General features: G+C 38.0%; 1 protein-coding gene across 12 annotated transcripts in view; it reads right to left on the bottom strand.

Moving 5' to 3' along the window:
* Positions 1 to 22,463, bottom strand: part of LOC107996153 (uncharacterized) — a 106,777-nt gene that overhangs the window by 13,155 nt on the left and 71,159 nt on the right. For 10 of the 12 annotated variants that reach the window (XM_062072550.1, XM_062072549.1, XM_062072546.1 and 7 more), the window contains 54 exons: positions 22,135 to 22,449; positions 21,728 to 22,051; positions 21,341 to 21,646; positions 20,961 to 21,266; positions 20,559 to 20,876; positions 20,159 to 20,479; positions 19,781 to 20,095; positions 19,368 to 19,703; positions 18,838 to 19,140; positions 18,446 to 18,751; positions 18,052 to 18,369; positions 17,605 to 17,925; positions 17,057 to 17,368; positions 16,631 to 16,963; positions 16,253 to 16,555; positions 15,863 to 16,168; positions 15,470 to 15,787; positions 14,932 to 15,255; positions 14,546 to 14,860; positions 14,092 to 14,421; positions 13,696 to 13,998; positions 13,310 to 13,615; positions 12,908 to 13,225; positions 12,382 to 12,705; positions 11,992 to 12,306; positions 11,585 to 11,908; positions 11,182 to 11,487; positions 10,794 to 11,096; positions 10,243 to 10,554; positions 9,848 to 10,159; positions 9,338 to 9,649; positions 8,830 to 9,159; positions 8,435 to 8,743; positions 7,993 to 8,298; positions 7,570 to 7,881; positions 7,164 to 7,490; positions 6,764 to 7,078; positions 6,354 to 6,683; positions 5,964 to 6,263; positions 5,575 to 5,880; positions 5,175 to 5,489; positions 4,767 to 5,096; positions 4,389 to 4,694; positions 3,951 to 4,289; positions 3,574 to 3,879; positions 3,168 to 3,473; positions 2,773 to 3,090; positions 2,379 to 2,702; positions 2,000 to 2,311; positions 1,588 to 1,914; positions 1,217 to 1,519; positions 835 to 1,140; positions 450 to 767; positions 35 to 361 (listed from right to left, as the gene is read on the bottom strand). In XM_062072550.1, coding sequence (XP_061928534.1) covers positions 35 to 361; positions 450 to 767; positions 835 to 1,140; positions 1,217 to 1,519; positions 1,588 to 1,914; positions 2,000 to 2,311; positions 2,379 to 2,702; positions 2,773 to 3,090; positions 3,168 to 3,473; positions 3,574 to 3,879; positions 3,951 to 4,289; positions 4,389 to 4,694; positions 4,767 to 5,096; positions 5,175 to 5,489; positions 5,575 to 5,880; positions 5,964 to 6,263; positions 6,354 to 6,683; positions 6,764 to 7,078; positions 7,164 to 7,490; positions 7,570 to 7,881; positions 7,993 to 8,298; positions 8,435 to 8,743; positions 8,830 to 9,159; positions 9,338 to 9,649; positions 9,848 to 10,159; positions 10,243 to 10,554; positions 10,794 to 11,096; positions 11,182 to 11,487; positions 11,585 to 11,908; positions 11,992 to 12,306; positions 12,382 to 12,705; positions 12,908 to 13,225; positions 13,310 to 13,615; positions 13,696 to 13,998; positions 14,092 to 14,421; positions 14,546 to 14,860; positions 14,932 to 15,255; positions 15,470 to 15,787; positions 15,863 to 16,168; positions 16,253 to 16,555; positions 16,631 to 16,963; positions 17,057 to 17,368; positions 17,605 to 17,925; positions 18,052 to 18,369; positions 18,446 to 18,751; positions 18,838 to 19,140; positions 19,368 to 19,703; positions 19,781 to 20,095; positions 20,159 to 20,479; positions 20,559 to 20,876; positions 20,961 to 21,266; positions 21,341 to 21,646; positions 21,728 to 22,051; positions 22,135 to 22,449 — 17,037 coding nt within the window. The remainder of the gene's footprint in view (positions 1 to 34; positions 362 to 449; positions 768 to 834; positions 1,141 to 1,216; positions 1,520 to 1,587; positions 1,915 to 1,999; positions 2,312 to 2,378; positions 2,703 to 2,772; positions 3,091 to 3,167; positions 3,474 to 3,573; positions 3,880 to 3,950; positions 4,290 to 4,388; positions 4,695 to 4,766; positions 5,097 to 5,174; positions 5,490 to 5,574; positions 5,881 to 5,963; positions 6,264 to 6,353; positions 6,684 to 6,763; positions 7,079 to 7,163; positions 7,491 to 7,569; positions 7,882 to 7,992; positions 8,299 to 8,434; positions 8,744 to 8,829; positions 9,160 to 9,337; positions 9,650 to 9,847; positions 10,160 to 10,242; positions 10,555 to 10,793; positions 11,097 to 11,181; positions 11,488 to 11,584; positions 11,909 to 11,991; positions 12,307 to 12,381; positions 12,706 to 12,907; positions 13,226 to 13,309; positions 13,616 to 13,695; positions 13,999 to 14,091; positions 14,422 to 14,545; positions 14,861 to 14,931; positions 15,256 to 15,469; positions 15,788 to 15,862; positions 16,169 to 16,252; positions 16,556 to 16,630; positions 16,964 to 17,056; positions 17,369 to 17,604; positions 17,926 to 18,051; positions 18,370 to 18,445; positions 18,752 to 18,837; positions 19,141 to 19,367; positions 19,704 to 19,780; positions 20,096 to 20,158; positions 20,480 to 20,558; positions 20,877 to 20,960; positions 21,267 to 21,340; positions 21,647 to 21,727; positions 22,052 to 22,134; positions 22,450 to 22,463) is intronic. The other 2 variants (XM_062072544.1, XM_062072545.1) reach the window with 2 other exon arrangements.

Genomic DNA, 22,463 nt, shown 5'->3' with positions numbered 1-22,463 from the left:
ATTAGTGTTTCTTATAATTTGTGAAAAAACTCACGAAGTTGTTCGAGTATGCTGCAATATCTAAATGGATCACCAGTGTAACCCAGTTTACAACTGCATATTGGAATATGATTGATTATATTGCAGTCGGCATTAAAACTACAAGTTCCTGGACAAGGATCTTGACACTTGTTTCTTATACAGGCACGGTTGGATGGACAATCGGTATTGATAACACATTCCGGTCTACAATTTTCATACGGATTTCCATAGAAATCGGGCAAACAAGTGCATTGAGGTGAACCATAAGATTCGCGACAAATAGCATTTGGACCACAAGGAGATGGTTGACACGGGTTGAGTCTTTGTGGTATATCTTCGACTATGAATAAAAAAATAAAAGAGTAAAAAAAATGATACCGAACTTTTGGTTTAAACTTATAAATTAATGATTAAAGGGAAGATCTTACTTGGTTGAGGTGTACATTGAATAAATGGATTTCCGGTGAAATTATTAGCACAAGTACACATAGGAGTGTGACTAATAGTTCTGCATTCGGTGTTCCTGCCACAAGAACCAGGACAAGGATCTTTGCATTTTTGATTAATGCAAGCCTGTTGCGTTGAACATTCTGAATTGCTTACGCATTCAGGTTTGCAGTTTGGTGGAGTTCCTATAAATTCAGGGAGACAAGAACACGAAGGTGCATTATTGATCATTTGACATCGAGCATTGGGACCGCAAGGTGATGGCAGACAAGGATTCATTGGAATATCCGGTTGTTTTGCTAAAAATAAATTCCAATATTAAGAAGATCGTTAAAAAAATTTTCTGTAAGAATAAAAAAATCTTACTTTGCGGAATACATTGTACGAATGGATTTCCAGTATATTGCTCGAAACAGCTGCATACGGGATTATGATTGATCACAGAACACTGGGCAGATAATCCACAAGTACCAAGACAAGGATCGATGCATTTCTGATTACTGCAAGCTCTGTTACGCGGACAATCAGTACTAATGATACACTCTGGTCTACAAGATGGTGGTGATCCCTTAAATCCAGTAACACAACTACAAACAGCTTGGCCATTGGAGGATCGACAATGACTGTTCGGACCGCAAGGAGATGGATTGCATGGATCAATTATAGTAGGTTCTATCATAACAAATTTTTAAATATTAATATAACATGGCAATAAGAATCATTAAAAATATAGAATAAAGGGAACAACCTCGAAGAGGAATACACGAAACGAATGCATTGCCCGTCATATTCCTAGGACAGTTGCACATCGGTAGATGATTAATTACGTTACACTCTGCATTTAATCCACAAGTTCCTATACAAGGATTTCTGCATTTGTGCAGTATGCAAGCTTCATTTCGGGAACAATCTGTGTTAATTACACATTCAGGTCGACATATAGTGTATGGGTCACCTAGATAGCCAGGTATGCAAGTACAAACACCATTATTGCACTGTGCATTTGGTCCACATGGTGATGGATTGCATGGATTTGATGGAGCTTCTGAAACTGAAAAATCAATATATAAATTTTGAACGTGAATTTTAAAAGAATCCATCGATTGTTTCAATCCTTACTAAATGTAATTGGCGAACAATTGATGAATGGATCACCGGAATATCCTTCAGGACAAGTACAAGCTGGTGTATGATTTATAACTGTGCAACGTGCATTCAAACCACAAGATCCTGGACAAGGATCTCTACATTTCTCCTGAATGCATGCCTTATCTGCTATGCAATCCGAATTGATAGAGCATTCTGGTCGGCAATTCGGTGGAACTCCGATATAATTGTTCATGCAAGTGCAGACTGGAATTTCTCCTACGGCTTTGCACATCGCGTTTGGACCACAAGGTGATGGAACACATGGATCTTTCGGATATGGTTCTTCCGGCTTTGGCACTATGAAGTAAATATTACTGCATTCGAATGCAATGAATATTTTTTTATAAAAGTTATATATAAATAAAATTTAATTTTATCTTACATGGAACAGGGAAGCAGTGAACAAAAGGATCTCCTGTAAAATCATTTCTACAACTACAAATGGGACTATGATGAACTACTTTGCATTGTGCATTCGTCCCACACGTGCCAGGACAAGGATCTTTGCATTTCTGATTGATACACGCGAGATTCGAATTACATTCCGAATTCACGATACATTCTGGTCTACAATTTGGTGGAGTTCCTATATATTGAGGTAAACAGGAGCACACTGCTTGACCATTTACATTTTGACATTGACTATTCGGACCACAAGGAGATGGTTGACAAACATTTCGTTCTTCTTCTTCGGCTGCAAAATATTTATATTTAATGTGCATTTGAAAATAAATAATTTTAACTTATTAAATTTAACTCACTTGATGAAATCTTATATACACAGTTCACGTATGGATCACCAGTATATTGCGGAATGCAAGTGCATACAGGTAAATTATTTACCACCTGACAATTGGTGTTAGCTCCGCAAGAACCGGGACAAGGATTCTGACACTTAGACCTAATGCAAGCCAAATGGGAGGGACAATCTGAGGAACGAATGCATTCTGGTCGGCATCCTTCGTAAGGATTGCCGATATATTCGGGCAAACAAGTGCAAGAGCTAAGACTATTTTGCTCTCGGCAAATGGCATTAGCTCCGCATGGGGAAGGTTCACAGGGTCTAGGTGTTATACTTGTGTCCGCTAAAAAAACAACGAAATTAACTCAACTCGATTTTTCGTTCTCTATTATAAATTAATAGCGAGCACTTACGTTGCTTGGCAACACACTGAACGAATGGATCTCCAGTGTAATCCGTGGTACATATGCATGACGCAATGTGATTTATTACGTGACATTCCGCATTAGGACCACAGGAACCAGGGCAAGGATCTCTGCATTTACGATTGATGCACGCCATATGGCTAGCACATTCGGTATTACTGATACATTCTGGTTTGCAATTTGGTGGAGTACCAATGAAATCTGATTTGCACGAACAGGATGAAGAATTGTTAATGACTTGACAGATTGCGTTTGGACCGCACGGTGATGACTGACATGGATTAGTTGATAACACAGGTTCTTCGGCTTTTAAAGAAATTTAATAATTAAATTTTTATTGTTTAAAAAGAATATCTTGAAATGAATCAAACATAAATACTTACGTCTAGGTAAGCAACGAATAAAGGGATCACCAATAAATGCTGAAGGACAACTGCAAATGGGATTATGATTGATCACTTGACATCGAGCTGATACTCCACAGGATCCAGGACATGGATCTCTACACTTCAGATTCACACAAGCTTCATTTAACGAACAATCACTATTAACTATACATTCTGGTCGACAAGCTGGTGGGTTTCCTATGTAACCAGGGGCACAGAAACAAACTGCCTGTCCACTAATATCTTGACACCTACTATTGGGACCACAGGGTGATGGATTGCAAGGCTGTACTATCACTGGGTCTATAATATAAATGATATTTTTTAATCCATTCAAAAGAAACTAACTATTTCGAAGAATTTAATATAATTAGTAGTTCTTATAATGATTAAATAATTTTACCTTTCACCGGATAACAAGCCATAAATGCATTTCCTGACATGCCATCAGGACAACTGCACATAGGAGTGTGATTTATCACGATACACTCGGCGTTCTGACCACAAATGCCGATACAAGGGTCGAAACATTTGTTACGATTGCAAGCTTTATCTAGAGGACAATCTGGATTTTGAACACATTCTGGACGACATCCGTAGTATGGATCACCATGATATTCTGGTAAGCAGGTGCATACACCATTGCGACACATTGCATTTGATCCGCATGGTGAAGGATTACAAGCATCTTGAATAACCGGTGATGAAGCTATCAGAAAAAATATGATTAAATCTTGTCTCAAAATAATTTTTTTCTATTTCATCTCGCAAAATGCTTACGAGGAGGTTGAAGGAAGCAATTAACAAATGGATCTCCTGTATAACCCTTAGGACAAGTACATACAGCCATATGATTCACTACTAAACATTGAGCTCCTGTACCACAGGAACCTGGACAAGGATCTGTACATTTTTGTCTGAGACAAGCCCTGTTACTGGCACATTCTGAATCAATGGTGCATTCTGGTCGACAATTCGGTGGAGTTCCTACATAATTTTCCATACAAGTACAACTTGGTAAATCCGTGTTTCCAACAATGCGACAGACAGAAAATGGACCACATGGTGAAGGCACGCAAGGATTATTAATTGGTTCGTCTGAACTACTAAATTGAACAGCTAAAGAAAAATAAAATAAGAGCAAATTTCTTGTTGTAATCAAAACTTATTCTTATAGATTCAAAAACTGTTTGCCAAAATTGAAACCAATTTACTCACTTGGAACTTTGAAACATCTGACAAAAGCATCACCAGTATATCCTATATTGCAACTGCAAATCGGACTATGATTGATAGATTCGCATCTAGCATTAATACCGCAAATTCCTGGACAAGGATCTATGCATTTGCGATTTTTGCAAGCACGATTTGTCGCACAATCGGAACTAACTGTACATTCTGGTCTGCACATTGGTGGAGTTCCCATGAAAGTAGGCAAACAAGAACAGATAGCTTGTTCATTAGATACACGACATTGACTGTTCAAACCGCAAGGAGATGGACTACAAGGATCAGCTGGTTTTGCTATAAGAATATTTATATCATAGAATCTAAATTTCTGATTTCCTATTTACTTCTAAATTAAATTAGACTTACGTGGTTCTTGAATAATATTACACTGAACGAATGGATCTCCTGTATATCCAGGCTGGCAAGTGCATAGAGGTGCATGATTAACAACCTGACAAATAGCATTATATCCACAGAATCCTGGACAAGGATTTTGACATTTAGATCTAACACAAGCCAAATTAGCTGTACAATCGGAATTAATGATACATTCTGGTCGACAGCCTTCGTAGGGATTCCCAATGTAATCAGGAAGACATTTGCAAGATGCTGCACCGTTTAATTCATTACACACTGCGTTAGAGCCACAGGGTGACGGTACACATGGGGTAGGTTTCTCTATGGTGTCTTCAAAGACTATTAAATTTTAAATAATTTTTTTGTATCATTTGTTAAAAAGATTACAATAACTAATAACAATTTCATAATTTTTACCTGGTTTTGGAACACACTGTATGAAAGGATCGCCAATGAAACCATACGAACATACACACATGGGCGTGTGACTAATCACTCTGCATTCAGAATTGGGACCACAGGAACCAGGACAAGGATCGCGACATTTTTGACTTATACAAGCCAAATGGGTAGAACACTCGCTGTTACTAATGCATTCTGGCTTGCAATTTGGTGGGGACCCGAGGAATTCAGGCAAACAAGAACATGAAGGTGATTCGTTTATAACTTGACATCGACTGTTTGGACCGCAAGGTGATGGAACGCATGGATTCAAGACTTGAGGTTCTTCGGCTATCGAAGAAAACATTTAATATAAATAATTTTTTTGTTTAAAAAATTAATCAATTATTTCTTGTGATTAAAAAAATATACTCACGTTTCCTGAGACACATTCTAAAAGGATCGCCTACCAAATCAGATGGACAACTACAGATCGGGTTATGATTCACGACCACACATTCAGCTCTTATTCCACAAGTTCCTGGACAAGGATCAATGCATTTTTGATTATTACAAGCCATATTGGATGGACAATCTGAACTAAGAATACATTCTGGTCTACAATTCGGTGGCGCGTCTAAATAACCAGGGATGCAAGAGCAAATTGCTTGATCATTTATCTTTCTGCATTGGCTGTTGGGTCCACAGGGTGATAGGTTGCATGGATCTTTTGATGTTTGCACTATTTAAATATCAAAAATAATTTCAATAATATGTGGAATCATTCTGGAAAAATTGAATAATTATCGAATCAATCAATTATACCTTGAATGGTAGAACAAACTACAAATGCATTTCCTGAAGTTCCAGATGGACAAGTGCAAACTGGAATATGATTTACTACAGAACATAATGCATTCTGGCCACAAGTGCCTGCACATGGATCGTTGCATTTGCTCTTAATACAAGCTTTATCTCTAGGACAATCTGAGTTCAAAACACACTCTGGACGACAACCTAAATATGGATCTCCCTGATATTCTGGTAGACAGATACAAGCTCCATTGATACATTGTGTATTTGTACCACAATTAATACAAGAATCCGCAGGTTTTTCCTGTATCACTAATCGTATAAATTTATTAAATAATAATCAAATTAAATATTAAATAATATTCCTAGTATAAAATCTCGATATAATTAAGTAATTTGTACCTGGAGCAACCAAACATTTGACGAAAGGATCACCAGATAATCCTTTGGGACATGTACAAATAGGTATATGATCAGTTACAGTACATTGGGCGCCTACACCACAAACTCCTTCGCAAGGATAACGACATTTCTTCTGAATACAAGCCTGATTGCTAGGGCATTCTGAATTCCTTATACATTCTGGTCTACAATTAGGCGGTGTACCCATATATTCTAATAAACAGGCGCAAGAAGCTTGACCATTTACATTACGACATTCTGAATATGGTCCACAAGGAGATGGTGCACAAGGATTCTCATATATTGGTGGTAAGGGAGATGGTCTTTCCACTGAAATAAACATTGAAAACAATGAAATCGATAAAATAGTTATTTTTTATAAATGCATTTGTGAATTTTGGGGAACTTACTCATCATTTCGAAACAAGCAACAAGTGGATCGCCAGTAAAACTAGGTTGACAAGCACAAATGGCTTTGTGATTAATAGTTTCGCATCTAGTATTTGAACCACATGATCCAGGACAAGGATCACTGCATTTTTTATTGATACAGGCTAGATTTGGCGCACATTCTGTACTAATCGTGCATTCTGGTCTACAGGATGGTGGACTTCCTATGAAGTCGGGTAAACACGAACACACGGATTGTCCATTGATTGGTCTGCATTGGCTGTTGGGTCCACAGGGAGATGGATTACAAGGTCGACTGATTGTTTGATCGACTTCTGTAAGGGAATATTTAATAATCTTTTTTAAGAATCTTTTCTTATAGTATCTTCTTCTTTCACAATATTCTTTTATAAAATATACCTGGCAACATAAGTGAGCACAGGACAAATGCATTACCAGTGTGACCAGGATAACATTCGCACACTGGTAAGTGATTGATAACATGACACTCTGCATTACGACCACAGATTCCTGGACAAGGATCTTGGCATTTGCTATTCATGCAAGCTTGATTAGCAGGACAATCAGAATTTAACAAACACTCTGGTCGACATCCCTCATATGGATTTCCAATGTAATTAGAAATACAGGTACATGAACCAGCTCCATTTAATTCTTTACAAATAGCATTTGAACCACAAGGGGACGGATTACAAGGATCAATGGGCATGGGCAATGGAATTGTAGCTGTAAAATTTGATTATGACGTTAATGATATGGTCAAAAATATAAGTAGACAAATTTTCTCTTGAGAAACGATTCTTACGTTCTTTAAAAATGCACTGTGAGAACGGATCGCCTGTGTATCCGCTCAAACAAGTACACATGGGAGTATGACTGATGACATGGCAGTCAGCACCAGATCCACAAGATCCAATACAAGGATTTTTACATTTCTGATTGATACAAGCTAATTGGCTAGGGCATTCAGTGTTGCTAATGCATTCTGGACGACAATTGGGTGGACTGCCAGAGAATTCTGGCAAGCATGAACAAGAGGGAGAGTCGTTGATCACCTGACATTGAGAATTTGGACCACAAGGAGATGGTTTACATGGATCTATCGCAGGTTCTTCCACTAAAATAAAAATGCAAGACATAAAAAAAATGTAGAGTCATAAATAATCTTAATAATTAACAAATAGAATGAGAATTAATTAGAATAATCAGGGAGAAAATGAATTCTTACAGAAAGGCATGCACTGTACAAATGGATCGCCTGTGAAACGTAACGGGCAACTGCATACGGGATTATGGTTGACGATGTTGCACTTGGCTCCGATTCCACATGTTCCTGGACACGGATTTGTGCATCTCTGATTATTACAGGCTTCGTTTTGCGGGCAATCTGTGCTTACAATGCACTCGGGTCTACAGGTGGGTGGGCTTCCTAAGAATCCTTTGATGCATGAACAAACTGCTTGACCGTTTACGATTCTGCATTCGCTATTGGGTCCACAGGGTGTTGGGCTACATAGATTGATGGGTATCACATCTGATAGAAGCAAAAAGAAAATTTGATTAGGGGTCCATATACATTATTCAATCACTTCAAACTGTATTTTTTTAATTACATGGGTTATAAATTCAAAAATTTCTTTTCTCGTAACAATATTACGATCGTTGACTACCTTGCAAAGGAGTGCATTGACTAAACGCGTTCCCAGTCATATTTCCAGGGCAGCTGCACATAGGCACATGATTGATAACCGCGCAAATGGCATTCAGACCACAAGTTCCGGGACAAGGATCCATACATTTATTCCGCAAACAAGCTCTATCGCGAGGGCAGTCGGTGTTTAATACGCATTCGGGTCGACATCCTAGATATGGGTTTCCTTGGAATTCTGATAGGCATGTGCAAACGCCTTTTAAGCATTCTGTATTAGGTCCACAGGGAGACAAGGAACATTCATCCTCTATTGGTGTTGATATAATGGCTGTAAGATGAAATGAATTGAAATGAGACTAAAGATATCTTTCAGATGCAAATGATTTTAAAATGAATGTTGGATAGGTTTCTTACGTGTGGCTGGTAGCAATTGACAGAGAGTGAATGGATTTCCTGTGAAACCTTCGGGGCAATTGCATATGGGAATGTGATTAACCACTGTGCAAACAGCAGCAAGACCACAGGAACCGGGACAAGGATCTCTGCATTTCATGTTGACACAAGACATGTCGCTTTGACATTCAGAATTGATCGTGCATTCGGGTCTGCAATTCGGTGGCTGACCGGTGTAACCTTCTAAGCAGCTGCATGCTGCTGAATCGCGAATGTTCCTGCATTGGGCGAAACTACCACACGGGGATGGCACACAGGGGTCTTTCTCCATTGGGCCAGGGATTGTAACAGCTAAAAGGATTATTATTTTATTACAGCTATGAGGATTATCATTTCATATATTTTATTATCATATCATAAAATCTTAAAAATAAGAAATGAAAGAAATAGGGTAATGTAAAGGATGATAAATTTTTCACTTTTTTTATATTCGTGAATTTTTCTAGGTAGTTATGGATTTTACTCTTACGTGGAATCGGTGTGCAAGTGGTGAATGGATCTCCACTATATCCGGGCATGCAACTACAGATGGGACTATGATTCACGACTACGCATTTGGTGTTCAGGCCGCAAGGACTTGGACACGGATTTGTGCATTTGTAATCCTTGCACGCGAGCTGGGTAGGACATTCGGAGCTAGCTACGCATTCTGGTCTGCATCCAGGAGGAGTGCCTACATAAGTTGGTAGGCATGAGCACACAGCCTGACCGGATATTTCTTTGCACTGACTATTCGGTCCGCAAGGTGATGGGCTGCACATATCCACATCTTGCGACACTACTATTGGGGGAAACAAGTTGAATTCGGTTATATTTTAGGAATGTAAAAACATAATTGAAATTTTTAATTTCAAAATATATGATAGATCGATAATATAAAAGATATAATATAAAAATCTAAAACGAAAGGCAGCATGCAGAAAAAAATTTAAAAGAATTTGGATGAAATATCTGTGAAATAGGGTTGGATTCCACTTACAAGCCACACTACATGCGACAAGTGGGTCGCCAGTGAATCTTGGCGGGCAATTGCAGAAAGGCAGATGGTTAACCACTGAGCACTCGGCTTTCCAGCCGCAGGCTCCAGGACAAGGATCTTGGCATTTGTTTCGCACGCACATTTTGTTGGATGGACAATCAGGATTAATCACGCATTCGGGTCTACAGCCTACGTATGGGTTGCCAATATATTCAGGGGGGCAATAACAAATGCCGACACCGTCTCGTTCTCTGCACAAAGCATTTGTGCCACAAGTACCTTCAGCGCAGGGTGAGGGTTCCGGTTCGCGAGCTAGAACAATTAAAAATCAGGATTAGTTTCATTTAGATGATAACTTGAATTCATCTCTCCTTATTAAGGAGTTTGTTTCTTACTTATTATCGTGCAACGTGTATAAGGGTCTCCGGTGAAATCATTAGGACAAACACAGTTTGGTACGTGATAAGTTACATGACATTCTGCACTCTCTCCACAGAGATTTGGACAAGGATCTCTGCACTTTTGTCGAATACAAGTTTGGTGGCTGGGGCACTCGGAGTTTGATATGCACTCAGGTTTGCAATTTGGCGGAGCGCCTATATATTCAGACAAACAGCTGCAGGATGGAGTATCGTTGATCACTTGACATTGGGAATATGGCCCGCAGGGTGATGGTTGACAAGGGTTCGTAGGCGCTACTATTTTTTCTATAAATGGGGAATTTTTATTATGTGATTTTATTTTAAAATTCTATTATTGATTATTAAATTAAGAATTTTAGACAAATTTTGTTTACAAATGAAATCCCTTAAAATCTTTTAGGAATTATTTAATATTCTTAAGAATTCTTTGCTTAATAAATCTAGTTTAATTTAAAAAAAAAATCAAATTTTTGTACAATTGAATTGATCTATAGAATTTTTAAAGATTTCATTCATTTTCTTACTGATCTCGCATCTGATGAACGGATTTCCTGTATATCCTTCTGGACAAGAGCAAACAGGATTATGATTCACTACTAAACAGATTGCCTGAGTACCACATGTTCCAATACATGGATCTTTACATTTCTGATTCAAGCAAGCCTGATTCTGAGGACAATCTGAACTAATCAAGCATTCTGGTCTGCACAAAGGTGGAGTTCCAAGATATTCTGGAGCACAAGTGCATACAGCTTGATCATTCACCTCTCTACATATACTGTTTGGTCCGCATGGGGATGGATTACATGGTTTGGTTTTTGCAGGAGCTATGATTCAATCATTAATATTGTTATAATCATCTTTCGTTGTAAATTAATTGGAGAAATAATAATTATCTGAATGAATATATACCTTGCACAGGTGAACATACTATTAAAGCATTTCCTCCAGTATTAGAGGGACAACTACACATAGGTATGTGATTGATAACATTGCATTGAGCATTTTGACCGCAAGCTCCAGGACAAGGATCCGCGCATTTGTTTTTTATACATGCTTTATCATTTGAACAATCTGTACTTAACACACATTCTGGTCGACAACTGATGTATGGATTGCCGAAGTATTCTGGCAAGCAAGTGCAAATGCCATTATCACACTGAGCATTGGGACCACAAGGAGATTTGCTGCATGGATCTATCACAGGTTCTTCTACTTCTGTTTTAACATCACATATTTATGAAATGTTATCTCATATTGTTCAAGTTTTATCAATTCTAGGTGTTTAGTAGTACACTAGGTTAGTGTAACTTACTTATTGGTTTGAGTTGACAATTATTGAAAGGGTCTCCCGTGTATCCTTCCAAACATGTACAAACAGGAACATGATTGTATACAGTACAGACACTGTTAATTCCACAGGATCCTGGACAAGGATCCTGGCATTTCTCGCGAATACAAGCCTGATTTCTGGGACAATCCGTATTTATGACACATTCTGGACGACAATTCGGTGGCGCACCGATATAATTAAGCATGCAAGTACATGAAGGAGACCCATTGACATTGCGACATAGAGAATTGGGTCCGCAAGGTGAATTAATACATGGATCTATAGGTGTCTCGATAACAGATGGAGCTAAAATTCCATATAATTATTATGAAATTTCTTTGATTATAAATATTGAAACGATATTCTGAAAAAAATTATTCAAAGCTTACGTGGATTGTAGAAACAGTATGTGAAAGGATCACCAGTGAAGCCTGGTTTGCAACTACAAATAGGACTATGATTTACGACTCTACAAGTGCTTTGTTGACCACAAGAATCAGGACAAGGGTCAATACATTTATTATTCTTACAAGCCAGATTCAACGAGCAATCAGAACTAACTGTACACTCTGGTTTACAATTAGGAGGTACACCTATATAAGTTAGAAGACAAGAACACGTGGCTTGACCATTGGTTTCTTTGCATTGACTATAAGGTCCACAAGGTGTTGGCTCACAAGGATTAGCGAGATTAGGTTTAGGTTCTGCAAGAGAATACAATGTCATTTCTTATCTTAAAGATACTTTTTTCTTAAATTGAATTTTTAAATTCATCTTACGTTCTATGATGAGATTGCAATAATTGAAAGGATCACCAGTGTATCGTTCAAGACAGGTACAAACAGCTGCGTGATTAATAACATAACATTGAGCATTTGGGCCACAAGTTCCAGGACAAGGATCTCTACATTTAGATCTAAAGCAAGCTTGATTGGATGGACAGTCTGAACTCAGAGTACATTCGGGTCTACATCCCTCGTAAGGATTTCCAATATAATCATCTTGACAGGAACAGAAAGCTGTATTTTGTTGGACTCGACAGATTGCATTTGATCCACATGGAGATGGAGTGCAAGGATCTGGTCTGTTATTTTCATCGTCTACTAAAAAGATCGGGAAAAATTTCATAATTATAATTTAGCTTTAAAATATCTATGCAAAAGAAGAATAATCAGGCAGAAAATGATAAAATTTTTTTATCCAATCATTTTACATTCTTTTTGAAAAGTTTTCTGCCTGACTGTACCAATTCTGTCCTGAGAAACTCTATATAGAAGACATTAAATAAAATGAATCAATTCTTACATTGCTGTGGAACACATTGTGTAAATGGATCCCCACTGTAACCATCAATGCAAGCGCATATTGGAATGTGACTAACCACGTTACAAATTGCATTCACTCCACAAGAATTTATACAAGGGTCTTGACATTTTTGTTTGATACATGCTAATCGATTAGGACATTCACTATTGCTGACACACTCTGGACGACAGTTAGGTGGTGATCCTATAAATTCTAGAAGACACGAGCAGGATGGTTGATCATTGAGCACTTGACACTCCGCGTTTGGTCCACAAGGAGATGGTTGACAGGGATTGATCGGAATTGGAGGTCTTTCAGCTTTAATATTTATAAAAAATTAATTAATCTTGATTAAAAAATAAAAAATCAGATCTATTTTACTATGATTTTCGTAATGCTTACGTATTGGATAACATCTGAGGAAAGGATCACCAGTCATTCTTTCCCTACATGAGCATATAGGATTGTGATTTACGACATTACAAATTGCATTTAATCCACAGCCTCCTTCACAAGGGTTTCTACATCTTTGATTAATGCAAGCTTCATTTAATGGGCAATCAGAACTAACCACACACTCTGGTCTACAAGTAGGAGGTGCTCCTATGTACCCATTTATGCAAGAGCATGTAGCTTGCATATTATTTTGTCTGCATCGACTGTTAGGACCACAGGGTGACGGATTGCAAGGATCATTGACTTCGATTGCTAAAATTATTTAAAAAATTATATTATAACGATTTATCTAATACACAGGTTAAAAAATTCTATTCAAGTGTCCGACATACCTTGAAGAGGTGAACAGAGCACGAAAGCGTTTCCTGACATTCCTGGGGGACAACTGCACATAGGGGCATGATTGAATACATTGCACAATGCATTCTGTCCACAAACACCAACACAGGGATCGATACATTTATTTCTAACGCAAGCTCTGTTAATTGGACACTCGTTGCTTAGAACACATTCAGGTCTACAACCTGCATATGGATCACCAGAATATTCGGGCAAACAAGTGCAAATACCATTATCACAGCGTGCATTTGATCCACAAGGTGAAGATGCACATGGATCAGTTTCAATAGGTAGTGCTATAATAATTTAATATGGTAATGGATATAAAAAATCTTACAAAAATCTCAAATGATTAAAATTTTCATCTATCTATTTTCATCATTCCTTACTTGGTTGAACAAAACAATTGGTAAAGGGATCTCCAGTGTAACCAGACAGACAAGAACAAATTGGTATATGATTGACAACGGAACATTGAGCTAAAGGAGCACAAGATCCAAGACAAGGATCCCTGCATTTTTGCTGCATGCAAGCCTGACTTGGAGGACAATCTGAATTTGTAATACATTCTGGTCGACAATTCGGTGGATTTCCAATGTATGTGGCCAAGCAGGAACAGGATGGTATATTACCAATGTTTCGACATTCTGAATAAGCACCACAAGGAGATGGAATGCAAGGATCTTTCGGTACAAGATCAAATTGAACAGGTGGTGTCACTAGAAATACGAAAATATAATAAATTTAATTCTATCATAATTATATTTGACAGACTGTTTAATAGTCTGCTATCAATTGATTTAAGAAAAATATAGAAAATCAAACACGGTACTCTCTACTTACTTGGAACAGGAAAACAAACAGAGAACGGATCACCAGTGTATCCTCTCATGCAATTACATAGAGGTGCATGATTGATCACTCTGCAATCAGAGTTCTTTCCACAAGAGGTAGGACACGGATTTACGCATTTCTGATTTATACACGCCTTGTCAATAGTACATTCCGAACTGGTAACACATTCTGGTCTACAGGCTGGAGGAGTACCAATATAATTCGGCATGCATGAGCAAACAGCCACTTGATTAATCACCCTACATTGACTATTAGGACCGCATTGGCCATTTGCACACGGATCACTTGCAGGGACATCAGAAGCTGAAGGTATTCGCATCGAATAATTTCTTTTTCCGATAATTGATGGAAAGTTAAGAACAACCTGAACTTACCAATAGGTTGGATAGAACAATATTGATAAGGATCACCGGTATAACCAGAGAAACAAGTGCAAGAACCTCGATGATTGATTACGCGACATTCTGCATTGGTTCCACACGTTCCTGGACACGGATCGATACATTTTGAATTGATGCAAGCACGAGTGGGTGAACAATCGGAGTCTAGGATGCATTCTGGTCTACAGCCCTCATACGGATTTCCTATGTAACCCGAGAGACACGCGCAAGAGCCTACATCGTTTCTTTCAGTGCATCTTGCATTAGGCCCACAAGGAGAAGGTAAGCATGGATTTACTTTTATCGATGTATCCTCGACTAAAATTGTAATGAATGCTGTTAATTAATCTTTTTGATAGAAACGAAGATAATAAATTATTAAATGGCTGCAAAAAAATTTTCTAAATATATTATGTTTTGAATGAATAACATTTAATTGATAATGATGATGATTATTTTAAATATATTTTATATTTTTTTGCAACAATATAATAATATTAATAAAAATTTCAAGTAAATTTAGAAAGCTTACTGGGCTTAATGAAGCATTGTGTGAATGGATCACCAGTGTAACCGGTTTCACAATAGCACATAGGTGTGTGGCTCACAGTACGACATTGTGCGTTCTCTCCACATGAACCAATACAAGGATCTTTACATTTTTGGTTCACACAAGCCTGATAACTCGGACACTCACTATTGCTGATACATTCAGGTCTGCAATTCGGTGGAGAACCGATAAAATCGGGCAAACATATACAAGAAGGTGAATTTTCTGATATTTGACACTGAGCATTGGGTCCACAAGGTGAAGGTTGGCAAACATTTATCGGTTTTGGTGGAATTGGTGCTACAAAATTCATTAAAATATTGAAACTGAATCTTTTTAGAATATTCGTATGATAATTAAAAAATGCAAACTTACGAAGTAGAAGACATCTAACGAATGGATCACCCGTGAATCCTTCAGGACAATGGCAAATAGGATTACGATTTGCAACTGTGCAACGAGCTCCCAAACCACACGAGCCGATACAAGGATTTCTACACTTCTGATTCGTGCAAATTTCATTCGGTGGACACTCAGAGCTAATTATACACTCTGGACGACAATTCGGTGGATTTCCTAAATAACCTAACACGCAATTGCAAATTGCTTGGCCATTATTCGATCGACATTGACTATTAGGGCCGCAAGGTGATGGACTGCACGGATTAGACGGAACATTGGCTGTCGAAATATAATAATTTTTGAAAAGTTTGATCAATTAATTTTTTTCATCAAATTTAACGGAAAATTATGATAATAAAATACCTATAGCAGGACGACAAAATGCAAATGCATTTCCTTCAAAACCAGGTGGACAACTGCACATTGGTACATGATTAACTACATTACAAATTGCATCACTGGCACATGTTCCAATGCAAGGATCCTCGCATTTGTTTCTCATGCAAGCTTTGTTTCTAGGGCAATCATTGTTAAGTACACATTCTGGTCGACAACCAATAGTCGAATCTTCATAATAATCGGGCAGACAAGTACAGATTCCATTATCGCATTGAGCATTAGGTCCACATGGAGATGGATTACATAAATCTGTCTCTATTGGTTCAGCTGGTGTAAAAAATTTAATTTCAATCTAATTAATCGATACCTATTGAAGAAGTTTTTTAGAAAATGAATACTTACGAGGTTTCACTTGTTGACTACATTGACTAAAAGGATCACCAGTGTACCCTTCGATACATGAACACATAGGAACGTGATTGAATACACTACATAGAGCATTGAAACCACATGAACCTGGACAGGGATCTTTACATCTTTCTTGTATACATGCTTGGTTACTAGGACACTCAGAATTGATCGTACACTCTGGTCTGCAGTTTGGTGGACTGCCACGATAATTTGACAAACAAGTGCAAGCTGGAGTTTGACCTACATTCTGGCAAATTGCATTAGGTCCACATGGTGATGGCGAACACGGATCTCTTTGCACTGTTGGTGCAGTTTCTGGAGGAACTTTTAAAAACATGACCAATGAATTTAAAAAATATTTATTATAGAAAATATTAATTGTTTTTATAGAAATATATTGTTATATTTATTCCGTACCAGGAGCACGGAAGCAGGCAGTGAAAGGATCTCCAGTATATCCATTGTTGCAGAAACAAATAGGACTATGATTAATAATCCTACAATTAGCATTCATGCCACATGAATTGGGACATGGATCTATGCATTTCTGGTTAACGCATGCTCGTGTCAGAGAGCAGTCAGTGCTAACTACACATTCTGGTCTGCAATTAGGTGGACTGCCAAGATAAAATGATTTACAAGAACAGACTGCTTGGTTATTGTTCACGCGACATTCGCTATTTGGTCCACAAGGTGAAGGATTACAAGGATTCACTATCACATCTTCTTCTAGAATATAATAGGAGAATGATAGATTTGGAAAATGAAATTATCAAGTGATGTAGATTTTTGAATGAATATGAAAGTTAAAATATTTGAAAATATATAGAATAGAGTTTCAGATGGCATAGAATAGATTCTACATAATATTCGATAAAGATCAATAAAAATATCCCGTTCTTCGATTTTTCTTTAATATCTACATCATTTAAATTTTTCAAAAAATAAATATAATCAATTCTTACGTTTCATCGGATTCAAATTGCAATATCTAAATGGATCTCCCGTATATCCCTGTATACAAATGCATACTGGCAAGTGATTCACAGCATTGCACATGGCATTCGGACCACAAGCACCTGGACAAGGATCCTGGCACTTGGATCTTACGCATGCGAGATTCGCTGTACAATCTGAATTTACGACGCATTCTGGTCTGCAACCCTCGTAAGGGTTTCCTATGTAATCAGGCAAGCAGGAGCAAGCACCTGCATTTCCTGATTCTTTGCAAACCGCGTTCGCACCACATGGTGTTGGTGTACAAGGTGAAGGTCTTTCTTCAGTAACTATAATTGTAGAAAATTAAATAAAATTGAAAAAAAGTTTATAAAAACTTAAAGATTTTGTGAATTAAAAATCATAAAAAATTCAACTTTCAGTATTAAAAATAAAGTCGAAAGGAACAAACTTACTTTGAAGGAGACTGCATTGAACAAAAGGATCTCCAGTGAATCCTGTACGACAAGAGCAAATCGGAGTATGACTAAAAACACTGCATTCAGCGTTAGCGCCGCATAAACCAGGACATGGATCTTTGCATTTCTGATTAATACAAGCCTGTCTAATTGAACATTCGCTATTGCTAACACATTCTGGTCTACAATTCGGCGGGGATCCCGTGAATTCTGGCAAACACGAGCATGAGGGTGCTTGATTCACGATTTGACATTGAGCGTTTGGACCGCAAGGTGATGGATAACACGGATTGATCGGTTCTGGAGATGTTTCAACTGTGAAACGAATTCAATAAAAGTAATAAAAAAGATAAAACGATATTTTGTTCAGTTTTAATGACTAATGTCTCACCTATAATGGTACAAGCAGCGAAAGGATCACCGCTCAGACCTTGAGGACATCTGCAAATGGGATTGTGATTAACCACGGAGCATTCTGCTCTCACACCACAGCTTCCGGGACAAGGATCTTTGCATTTCTGATTGACACAAGCTTTGGAAAGCTCACAATCTGAACTAACAATACATTCTGGCCGACAAGTGGGTGGATTGCCCATAAAACCTTCTATACATTTGCAAACTGCGATTCCATTTACTTCTTGACAATGACTATTCGGTCCACAAGGTGATGGAGAGCAAGGATTCTGTATTGTATCTTCTAATGAAAAAATAGAAGAGTTTAAATTTAATATTTTAAATTTTAAATTTGTAAAAATTAATGAAGGAAGATTTAACATATTGTACCCTGGACTGGAGAACAGGAAACAAAAGCGTTTCCGGACATGCCAATAGGACAACTACACATGGGAATGTGATTAATCGTCTGGCATTGTGCGTTCTGTCCACAAGTTCCTATGCATGGATCTATGCATTTGTTTTTTATACATGCTCTGTCACGGGCACAATCAGTATTCATTACACATTCTGGTCGACAACCACTATAAGGATCACCTTGGAATTCCGGAAGACACGTGCAAGAGCTATCACGACAAAGCGCGTTTGCTCCACATGGTGAGGGATTACAGGGATCTAACACTGGTTCTTCGGCTATGCATAAATTAAAGTTGTTAATAGTTAATAAGAATTTAAAAGCATATTCTTGATGATTTTAGATATTTTTAAATTTTTGAATAAGAAAAAATGAAAAGAATATGATCAGAATGTAATAACAATTTTTGATTATTTTAAAAAATTGTAAAGTAAAATTATTCAAATCTAAATTTCATTCTAAAACTATTCTACGACCAATTTCAAATTCAAAAAAAAATTCTTACATATAAATGGTTTCGGAATACAGCTGCTAAATGGATCTCCAGTATATCCTTCAAGACAAGAACAAATTGGAACATGATTAAGAACAGTGCATTGCGCACCAACACCACACGATCCTGGACAAGGATCAGAGCATTTCTCGCGAATGCAAGCGAGTGCACTCAAACATTCTGCGTTTATCGTGCACTCTGGTCTGCAATTTGGTGGAACACCGATATAAGATGGCGAACAAGAACAAGAGGGATTTCCTCCGATATTTCGACACTGCGAATATGGACCACAAGGAGATGGAAGACAAGGATCTTGTTGCACAGGTGTTAAAGATTCAGGTGGTGGACCTAGAGAATTTAAAAATAATTAGATAAAGTTATAAAATTTTCTTTTTTTAAAATAAATCCATAACGATAATACGAACGTGGAACAGGGAAACAGATAGTGAAAGCATCTCCGGTAAATCCTTGCTGGCAAGAACAGATAGGATTACGATTGATAACTCTGCAAACCGCGTTTCTTCCACAAGGATCAGGACAAGGATCGATGCATTTCTGATTTATGCAAACTCGATCAAAAGGACATTCTGCGCTAGCCACGCATTCTGGTCTACATCCTGGTGGAGAACCACGGAATTCAGGCAAACACGAGCACACTGCCTGTCCATTGTTCTCTTTACAGATGCTGTTTGCTCCACAAGGTGATGGTTGACAAGGATTTTTCACGCTCGGTAAAGTAACTGTTTTGGATAAAAAGTTTTCATAAAATTTTTGTCTGTAAGAAATATTTTTCCTTCACATACCTATCTCTTCTTCTCTACAGAATCTGAAAGGATCTCCGGTAAATCTAGGCAAACAATTACAAGTAGCCACATGATTGATCACTTGACAAACTGCATTCTGACCACATGTGCCGGGACAAGGATCCTTGCATTTAAATTGAACACAGCTTTTGCTTGGTACACAGTCTGAATTTAACACACATTCCGGCCGACAGCCTTCATAGGGATTACCTATGTAATTTGGCAAGCAAGAGCATGATCCTGCTCCGTTTCGTTCCTTACAGATTGCGTTTGCTCCACAAGGAGATGGTACACAGGGTTGAGGAATGTACATTGGGATAACTAAAAAGTTTGATAATTAATTTATTAATTTAAATATCGTTTTGAAAAAGAGTTATGAAAAAGAGAACGAAATTCTTACGTTGTTGCAAGATACACTGAGTGAATGGATCTCCGGTGTATCCTGAAGAACATGTGCACATTGGTGTGTGAGATACTGTGTTGCATATAGCATTCTCACCACAAGAACCTGGACAAGGATCCCTACATTTCTGATTGATGCATGCTAAGTTACTTGGACACTCGCTATTGCTTATACATTCGGGTCTACAATTGGGTGGTGAACCAGTGAATTCTGGCAAACAAGAACACGATGGGGAATTATTGATAACTTGACATTGCGCATTTGGACCACAAGGAGATGGTTCACAAGGGTTCCGTTGCGGTGGTACTTCCAATGCTAAAATAAAATTCAATTCTAATGCTTTTCAAGACATTGATTGACATTTGACTGTAAGTAATCAATTTTTTTAAATATTCTCACGTTTTTCAATACACTTGACAAATGGATCACCAGTCATTGTAACAGGGCAACTGCAAATCGGATTGTGATTGACTACTTGACAAATTGCCTTGATTCCACACGATCCAATACATGGATTATTGCATTTCTGATTTATGCAAGCTTCTGTAGGTCCACAATCTGTGCTCACTACACATTCTGGTCTACAAGTCGGTGGAATACCAACGAAACCAAAGATACAAGTGCACACAGCTTGCTCATTCACTTCTCTACACTGACTATTCGGTCCACAAGGTGATGGATTACATGGATTGGTCACAAGAGGATCTGATTATAGAAAAGAAGAGTCGATTAATCCCTTTGTAAATTTTTTAATTTTAACTTTCTTATGATTATTATACCTCTGAATGGATTACAGAAAACAAATGCATTGCCCGTCATTCCAGCAGGACAGCTGCACATTGGCACATGATTGTACACGTTGCAAACTGCATTTTGACCACAAGTACCGATACAAGGATCAACACATTTGTTACGTAGACAAGTTTGAGTCAAAGGACAATCTGTATTAAGAACACATTCTGGTCGACAACCTAAATAAGGATCGCCCTGATATTCTGCCAAACAGGTACAGACACCATTATTGCATTGTGCATTTGGACCACAAGGTGATGGATTGCATGGATCTTCAGAAATCGTTTCAACGGCTAACAATTATTATTAAAATTTAATTAATTATCTAATTAAAAGAATATTTTCATCTGGACGTTTATTAAAATAATTCTTACGTGGAGCAGGAGAACAGTTGCTGAAAGGATCACCAGTAAATCCCTCCAGACATGTACAAACCGGAACATGATTGAAAACCGTGCACTGTGAGGATAAACCGCAAGATCCAGGACAAGGATCAGTGCATTTTTGTCTAATGCACGCTCTATCACTTGGACAATCTGAGTTTACGGTACATTCTGGCCTACAATTCGGTGGACTGCCGAAATAATTAGCTAAACAGGAACAAGAAGGGGCGCCACCGATATCTCGACATTCAGAATATGGTCCGCAGGGGGATGGTATACAGGGATTCTGAGGTAGATTTGGTAACGTTGGTTGAACTATAGATGAAATTAACAATTGTTAAATGAATAACTATTTTCTGGAGGAAAAGAAATATCAGAAAAGAGAAAGAGAGACTCACTTGGAAGAGAGAAACATCTGGTAAACGGATTTCCAGTGTTTCCTTCTTTGCAGGTACAAATTGGACTGTGATTCACGACTAGACAATTAGTGTTCTGTCCACAAGGTCGTGGACAAGGATTTACACATTTCTGATTCACGCAGGCTCTATTTGAGGGACAGTCTGAACTTATGACACATTTTGGACGGCACGAGGGAGGACTTCCGGTGTATTCTGGTAGACAAGAACATACTGCGTTACCGGAAACCACACGGCATTGACTATTCGGCCCACAGGGAGATGGAATACATGGGTTTGTCTCATCTTCGGATTTGTCTGGGAAATGTGAA

This window comes from Apis cerana, linkage group LG3, assembly GCF_029169275.1.
Source record: "Apis cerana isolate GH-2021 linkage group LG3, AcerK_1.0, whole genome shotgun sequence".
Lineage (NCBI taxonomy): Eukaryota > Metazoa > Arthropoda > Insecta > Hymenoptera > Apidae > Apis > Apis cerana.
The sequence above is the reverse complement of the archived record's forward strand: the minus strand, read 5'-3'. Positions and strand labels throughout refer to the sequence as shown.